The sequence below is a fragment of the Microtus ochrogaster genome, chromosome X (genome assembly GCF_000317375.1).
Source record: "Microtus ochrogaster isolate Prairie Vole_2 chromosome X, MicOch1.0, whole genome shotgun sequence".
Lineage (NCBI taxonomy): Eukaryota > Metazoa > Chordata > Mammalia > Rodentia > Cricetidae > Microtus > Microtus ochrogaster.
In genome coordinates, this window is record NC_022026.1 from 23,201,631 (window position 1) to 23,209,875 (window position 8,245).

Sequence of the window (8,245 nt, forward strand, 5' to 3'; positions counted from 1 at the left end):
CTGGGCCCCACCCCGCAAACCTGTCCCCCTGCAACCCTGGCCGGCCTGACCAGTTCAACGGCCCCGGCCCGCCGCCACCACCACGGGGCGGAGCCCTTCCCCGCGCGGTCCCGGGCCGGCCTGGCAGTCTCTCAGAGTCCCGCCGACCCCGTGGGCTGAAAGACCTTCCTCAGTGATTATGTATGGCTACCGCAGAGAGGATTGCCACTGTCGCGGGGCAGGAAACCCCCGTCGCTCGACCCATCCTCCCCAGCCCTCTAAATGCTTCACCCCACCCCGGATCTGCTTTTTCTGTTCTGGGCCACTCGCTAGGCACTCCCCCTGACGGCAGAACTCGTTCTTGCAGCCACCTCTGCCCCCTCCTAGAGTCCCAAGGCCTCACTGTTGCCGGCCAGAAAATGCATCCTCACTCCAGTCTAGATGGAAAGAATAGGATAGGGTCTTACCTAGTGAAGTCTTCCTCAGCCAGCATGTGCCTGGGAATGGGAGAGTAGCGTGTAGGGGGCACCTGAGGAGGAGCAGGGTAGGTGACCTTGCTCTCGACTGCCCCGAGATAACCCAGGTTGGAATTATGGCTTATGTGGTTGTCAGCCAAGGCAGTGAAAGCTGAGGTGGAAAAAGAAAGAAAATGGTCCAGAGATGCCCCCACTATGGAATTTTTCCCAACCCCCTTCAAGGATTTTTCCATACATCCTACCTCAGGTGCAAAAAACGACCCAGGGATGCTGATTACCTAGGCACAGCCCTCTGTTTTATCCACTCCCCCACTCTCACCCCAGGGTTCCTCCTCCTCGGTCCTTTTCTAAACCCTGGGCTTACCCCTGGGCCTCTTAGAAAGAGCTGAAGTCAAGGCAGTCGACAAAGAAAGGCATGGGTAGGGGTGTGACTAATAATAATCCCTCACATCTCTGTAGCCTAAGAGTTTTCCAAAGGCTTTCTCATCCATGATCCCATTTGATCCTTGCACCAGCCCAATGAGGAAGGCAGCATAAGTATCATTAGCTCCTTTAGGCTGAAGAGGAAACTAAAGGCGCGAAAAGAACCTGCCCAAGGACACCCAACTCCCAAGCACAGGGACTGGGGCCTGGACTCAGTTATGACACAGGCATTTGTATTTGTACAGACACTTTACCCCCGGCCCCCTGAAACCAAAGCCAAAGACCAACGGGTACGTACTGCTGGCGTAGTCAGGGGGAGCATACATGTCGTTGAGGTGGAGGCTGCCTGGCTTGGCCACCTTCAGATAGACCATGTCTGATGTGTTCTTCAGTGAGGCTACAGCTTCCTCATGCCTCACATCCTGCAGATTGGTGTTGTTCACCTGGAAGAGGAGACACCCTGGGGTGGGTCGAAGAAAGGGAAACCTCTCTAGGGAGCTCAAAGGAATGGCCTTTAAGTATACTAACAGGTCCAAGTGAGGTAGTACTAAAGGGATAGAAAGGTGCTTGACCCTACCATGGAAATAACTAGGGTCCTGATTCCTGGGTATACACAACTCAAGTGATAGTCTTGAAATTCTCCGAAATGCCTCCTTCTCTGCTGAGGCTTAGGTGTAGTGAGAGGGTCACCAGGGCTGCCCCTCCCCACCCTCCCACTTGGGCATCCCCATGAAGGCTGTCTCACCGCCAGCAACCGGTCCCCAATCTGTAGGCGGCCATCCTTCTGAGCAGCTCCTCCTTCGATGATCTTGGTGATGTAGATGCTGTTGTCTCCTGGGATATGCTGGTTGCCGATGCCTCCAGCAATGCTGAAACCCAGGCCTAAAAGGCACCCAGCAGGAAGGTGGGAAAGGGCCACAAAAAGAGATCAGCATGGTTCCTACATTGCAAAGTTGATTCCCTCCCAGCTATCCCAATATCCCTTCCAAAAGCCCCTTTCCCACCAGGAACCCCAAACACCAGCCTAGCACCCCAAGGGCAGTAAGGGGTGAAACCCGAGGTCAAGAAAGAAGGCTATGAGCTGGGACTGGAGGACTCGTGCTAGGAGGAAGGCCACTCCCTTCCATTCCCCCACGGAGCAGCTGTGACCTAGGACCTGGGGGTGCGGGTGGGGGGCTAGAGCTAGGAACCAGGGGGGTCACACCTTTGGGCCCTTTGAGCAGGTTGACCTCCATGATAGTCTCAGGCGGGGGCTGTCGCCGCCGCACCACCAACCGCACCACAGGGCCTGCCTCCTTCAGCGCCTCCACAGCCCGGCTGTGCACCACCTCGGACACGTCCACTTCATTCACCCGTAGCACACAGTCGTTCACCCTGTGGGGAAAGCCCGAGAGGCATGACACCGTGCCACCATCCCTCTACCATGTCTTCTATAGCCTCCCTCTCCTCTCCCTTTCTCCTTTCCCTCTCTGACCTAACAGAAGGGTCATGCTGCCAGGCTGACCCTCGTCTTCTCGCCTCCGTCCTGTCCCTTCCACCCACAGCCCTGCTTCCAGGCCATCTCACCCCAGCCTCCCATCCATGGCAGCTGCTCCACCAGGAATGATCTTGGTAATAAAGATGCCAGGGTCATCAGGGACATGAGGGTTGTCGATGCCACCTGCGATACTGAAGCCCAGGCCAGAGTTGCCCTGAGAAGGGGGTGGAAGGGCATAGTCATTTCATTCTGAGAGCACAGGAAAGAAGGGTCTTGGCACTCCATCTCCCTCTATGTTCCAGAGTAGGTTCTCCAGGTCCCATGGTAGGATGGGGCACATTCATCAGAAGGCTAGCAGTTTCTCAGCCTGTGTTGACCATTTGAGTGGGGAGGCCTCGGCAAACCAACCCCCCACCCCAATTCTCCAGGCCTCAGTAAGCAAGATCAATGAACATTTATTTGGTAGATGAATGATATGGCTTCTGAGGGCCCTGTTTCCCCATACTCTCAATAAGGCTCCCCTGCGAGTCTTGAAATGCCGCTCAGGGCCCTCCCCTCTCCTGGATGCAACCCTTGCTTCCCATTTCCCACCCTCCCTCCTGGAAAACTTACCCGCTCCAGTACTATCTCCTCGTACTTGAACATGCCATCACTGCCATTCACCTAAGGGAACACAGAGTGCTTCCTTCAGAGTTTCCTGCCCTCCCAGCCAGCTGCCCTCTAGTCAATGTGCTTCCTTCCCCGCTCCCACAAAGATCTCAAGCATACCACAGGATATCACTAGAGCACAGATGGGGACAGGCTGACCCCAAGCAAGCACACCCCTCCCCTTGCGTTCAACCGTAAATCCAAAGCCAGCAGCTTGTTTAGTTCAGATCAATTGTCTGAGACTGAGCCAATCAGTGGTGCACTCACCGATAGGCTGGGCTCCAGGGCCTCGGGGTTCACTAGGAGGGGTGCAGGGCTGGCCTAAGGGGGATGGCAGAGATGGAGCATGGTGGGCAAACCATACCACACCCAGCATCAATAGGAAGTGCCCAGAAGCCTGGCCAGGGAACCTCTCCGTTTCTGAACCACAGCTCCCCCTGACTTCGGGATCATACATTGCCACAATGTCAGATACGGGAAGACAGCAGACACCATCTTAGCCAACCACTTCCACATGACAGCTGGAGACACTAAGACCCAGAGAGGTTGTAGGGTGTGCCTAAGGGCACACTGGGAGTTGGGGTGTAAAACCTGTGTAAGTGCTCTTTGGATTATAGGAGGCTTCAAGGCCAGTGGCATTTTGGCTACTCATCCCTTCTCCGTGTTATTTCTGTCAGAGTACCTTGGAAGCCCTATTTTTACACTTTCTTCAAAGGTTCCAGAAATTCAAGTTCTCAAATGGACGGGAGTAAAAATTCTAATCCATTTTTTTTTCCCCAAGGGACTTTCGACTTGAATCCTTTGTGTCCCAGAAGAAAGGGTCGGGGTGGGAACTGGTCAGGAGTCTAAGGACAAACCAGGGGTAGGACAGGACTGGAGTAGGCAAAATTCCCCGTGAAGGAGAACCTGATGGCCCACAGACATTGAAGCACAACATGTGCTCTTTAACACACAGTGGCCATGAGAAGACAGGCAAGAAAATGATTCCCAAAACACAGGCTGTTTTCAGCAGCACACAGACATGGCCTTCCTGACAGGACAAGCTTGTGACCGGTTTTCCAGTGGAAATCTGATTCTTCCCAGACAAGTACACCTGCTTCTTCATTCCCACATTCATTTCCAAGACTGAAGAAGCCCCCTAGTCTCTCTCCCCATGTGTCCCAGCACTAATCCAGATTTCAATGGCCGTCTCGCACCTTTCGGAAGTTTCCGCCCCAGGGGAGAACAGCTGGAAAGGGGGAGGGCTCATTTGCTCCTCCGGCTCTGCTTCCCCCTTCCCAGTCCCATCCTTTGCAGGGCTGGCTTCAAGAGTGCTGACTAGCCATCCCGCCCTTACTCCCTCCTTCTTGTTCTGTGGTCTTAAGGAGTCAGTGGTAGGATTCCAGCCTCATCCTGGTCCCAGGAGGAAAACAACCTCTGGCTCTTCAGAGACCCCACCCCCAGACCAACACAGCTGACTGAAGTACAATGCAATAACTACCGAGGAAAACAAAATCCATGCAGCTCTTTCGTGCCCCTGGTGCACCATGTGTGCCCACATGTGCCAAGCCATGCCCCCCAAGCTCAGTTTGGGTGATACCTGGAGGTCTCAGCTCCCAGTAGCTCACCCTCTAGTCCTGGTCCCACTCCCACTCAGAACCCTTGCCACCCAAAGATCAGTCTGGGTAAAGAAATGGTACCCAATGAGCCCAGCCCTGGAATTAGCACCTATCTTCCACTGGGCAGGCCAAGCATGAGCATGTGTTTGTAAGGGAGAAGCAAAGGAGAGGGGATTCACTGGAGAGGGCAAAAACCAAGGCTAGGGGACACAGGAAGAGGTGTAGGCAGACAGAAAGGCAGTACATAGGATCCCTCACTCCAAGAAGCCCCCTCTTTTTCTTCTAGGTGGAAACACATCCCATCCTCAGAGGAGGACAGGGATGGTCAGAATGGTCACCAGCTTGGGGCACTCAGCACATGGCCATCAATGGCAAAGCCTCCTCCTCTCTTTCCACCCTGGGGGCTGCAGAACTAGAGAGGCCTTCCGCCATGCATGCCAGAGACCTGGCTCTGCCGGCCCAGCCTCCATTTTGCTGCTTCTCCCACAGATGCTCCTTCCATTTTCTAAGCTGGCAGTTCAGGCTGGGAGTGGAAGCCGGAGTTGTGCCCAGCACCCAGGGGCTCCCAAGCTGTGCCAAATCAGAGCTGGGGAGCTAAGTTCTCCCACATCTGTGGGTACCTACAAGGGCCATGCCCCACTCGGGGAAGACCCTGCACTAGGGCAATTACCCCTTGCCTGGCTTCAGGCAATAAGCCTGCTTTGGAGCAAGGAGACTTGTTTAACACCTCCCACCCCTCACCCCCCCACCAGCAGACACACTTCAGAGCAAGCGGCTTGGACAAAAGAGTCTGCCCTTCTCAGCAGCCTCTCAGCCTCGCTCGGGACGTGTCTCGCCTCCTCCCCCTCCCCTCTTTTTCCTGTCAAGCGCTTCTCACCAGGGACAACACACACACATATATACACACGCGTGCGCGGGCACACACACGTGTACACTCTTGAAACCACATGCTTACACACATATACATGGAGACACACACATAGGCAAACACAACTACTCCTGAAGCCTCGTCTACAGAGCCACCTCCACATCCAGAGAGACATCCTCGCACATCCATGTGCACGTTCACACACAAAGGGACTGGGACGGAGAGGGACTCATGGTATTGAGATGAAGCTCAGCCAGTCCCGCACATGGGTTCCGCTACATACATTCACACAAGCTCCATTACTTTCCTCCACACACCCCAACATACATACAAACACATATGTTCCCCCCCCCTACGCAGAGCACCATACCCCCTCCTCCCCTCCTGTGGAGACACACACCACATACAACCCCCGCAGAACCTCCCGCCCCCTGCCAGACACAGAGACACTGCCAACCTCCCCCCCTCGCCGCACTGAGACAAACCCAAATCCCCCACACTAGAAAATGTGCCCCTCCGCCATACCATCACCCCCGACACAAACAGCTCCTCCCAATCCCCTTCAAATGGAGACCCCCTAAACAGACACACAAGGGTGCACATATTTGCAACACTATCTTTTTGGTCAGCCGCAGTGTTAAGGCTCAGGGTCCATAGACTTGGAGCCTCAGCAATCCCTACTGTTTCCCAGACTTCCTAGACCCCAATCCCTAGTCCTTTTGGGTTGTCCCACCAGCCCCCACCACCCGCCCATCCTCTGGTCCTTACCTGCTCATACCAATCTCGGTTGGTACAGGTGCACTCGGGCCACCAGCTGGAGCCACTGCCGTTAAGTTTAGGGGTGCTCTTGCCGGGGACTGGCTTAGGGGGCACTGGCCCCACATCTCGGCCTGTGGGGATGAGCTTGGCCTTGGTGCGAGGGGTGGGGGTAGCCCCTGCCTGTGAAGGCAGGGTCTGCGAGCTGTAGCCTCCATAACTGGAGCTGGCCCCATTGCCCCCGCTTGGCCCATAGGGGTCCGGCACTTGCCAATCCCCGTAGCCAGGGGGCTCAAGACGCCGCAGGGCGGCCAGGCGGGTCACCTCATAGCACTCGGGGCACTTACAGCAGTGCTGGTGCTTGTGCATGGCACTGCCCCCCGCGGCTCGGACCCCCCAGCCCACGCCAGTTTCCACGCCGCCGCCACCACCACCGGGCTCCCGAGCACACTCGCACTGCTCAGACCAGGATGGGGGGGTCACCCGTGGGGGTGCCCGGGCGGAGCGGGGCCTGGGGCCGGGCGGGCGTCCCGGGGCTTCTGCCCCCACGCTGCCCCGAGCCCACGGCTCCCCCTCCAGCACTGGTGGCTCCGTGTCGCCCGTTGTGGCTTCTGGGCCAAGGCCCAGCGGCAAAGAAGAAGCGGGAGCCCAGGCAAAGGCTAGGCGCGGCGAGAACCTCTTCTGCTCAGGTCCCCAGGATGGATCTGAGTGGAGTCAAGAGCATCTCTCCCTGGCTCCCTTCTCAATTGATTCCAGCCAATCAGCGTACAGAATCAGGCAGCGGCAGTGGCAGCAGCAGGAATGCTAAACAGCCGCTCCTTAAAGGAACAGAAGCAGAGGCGCTCCCCAAGCTCAGCCACAGCTCCCCCGTTCTCTGGGGTACTTGCTACCCTGGTCTAGGTAACTGAGATTTGGACCACTGGAGTGCTGAGGAGCACGATCCCCTATTCCCCTGTCGCCAATTTCAGGCTGTCTTCTGCCCACTCCACCCCGCCCCACTTCCAAGAGGGAGTTGCAGTGAGATGCTCAATGGGTCCCTAAGCCTGCTCTAAGCTAGGGCCACCAGAAGTAAAGACAACAACAGAACAGACCGAAGGGGCATCTGGGCAGGGTGCGAGAAGTGCTGCCTCCTGCAGGGGACCAAGGAAGAGGGCAGCATCTAGATCTATTAAATATCCGAATCGGGACCATTGTTCTCCGATCCTCTAGGCCCTGAAATGGCTATTTCATAGTCGACCTTCTTACATCACCAGTGAGACTTAACCCCAGAACCGGCAACAGTAGAAAACTACTTAAGCCTGCCTCAGACACTTCTGCCTCCACTCCGTGGTTATTGTTAGGCCAAGAAGCCTTGGGACGCTGAGAGGAAAGGGAGTCCAGAGTAGAAGGAAGGAAGTGACAAGGAAAGCTCTGATGTGAGAAAAGCCAGCTCTGCGGCTCTGGAAAAGCACCTAGGAATACCTGCAGAAGGAGGTCTCCGTAGATTCTCCTGTAGAAGGGGGGAAAGGGATGATGATAAGACAGAATCTTTTTTTTTTTTTTGAGACTGAGTGACCATCTTACCTTAACTACCTGGTTGGTGCTATTACAGGTGTCGCCTGGCCTAACTTTTTGTTACTGTCTTTGTTTTCTCTTTAGCAGACAATGACTTGTCATTAGTCTGAAGCACAAACAAAAAGCCCTATCAAGGCAGAATTAAAGTTACCTTAATTCTACCAATAAAAATGGGAAGTCCAGAGATGTTAACACAGCTAGGTAACATAGCTGAAAGATGTAAGTCCTTGCCATCTGACTGACTCAAACCACCCATATAATGGATAAAACTCTAAGTTTTCCTACAGCTTTTAGGTCTCGGTTTAACTCAACAAACATTCGTTGAGCACTAACCCCCATGTAAGTCCTCAGGCTTCACTCGATGTTCACGCCAAACACTGTTCTAGAATTTGGTGATAGAACAGTAAGACTGAACAATATAGAACACACAGAACAAATCCCTGCCCTTGAGGAGCCTACATTCTAC

General features: G+C 54.9%; 1 protein-coding gene across 5 annotated transcripts in view; it reads right to left on the minus strand.

The window, feature by feature from the left end:
- Positions 1 to 6,949, minus strand: part of Dlg3 (discs large MAGUK scaffold protein 3) — a 51,417-nt gene extending 44,468 nt beyond the window's left edge. For 2 of the 5 annotated variants that reach the window (XM_005358601.2, XM_005358600.3), the window contains exons 1-8: positions 6,238 to 6,948; positions 3,271 to 3,324; positions 2,968 to 3,018; positions 2,445 to 2,569; positions 2,083 to 2,252; positions 1,624 to 1,760; positions 1,177 to 1,321; positions 447 to 606 (exon numbers count right to left, since the gene is read on the minus strand). In XM_005358601.2, the coding sequence (XP_005358658.1) occupies positions 447 to 606; positions 1,177 to 1,321; positions 1,624 to 1,760; positions 2,083 to 2,252; positions 2,445 to 2,569; positions 2,968 to 3,018; positions 3,271 to 3,324; positions 6,238 to 6,594 (1,199 nt within the window). In that variant the 5' untranslated portion in view covers positions 6,595 to 6,948. Of the gene's footprint in view, positions 1 to 446; positions 607 to 1,176; positions 1,322 to 1,623; positions 1,761 to 2,082; positions 2,253 to 2,444; positions 2,570 to 2,967; positions 3,019 to 3,270; positions 3,325 to 6,237 lie in introns of all 5 variants that reach the window. The other 3 variants (XM_026784743.1, XM_013350518.2, XM_026784742.1) reach the window with 2 other exon arrangements.
- Between the last annotated feature and the right edge of the window lie 1,296 nt (positions 6,950 to 8,245).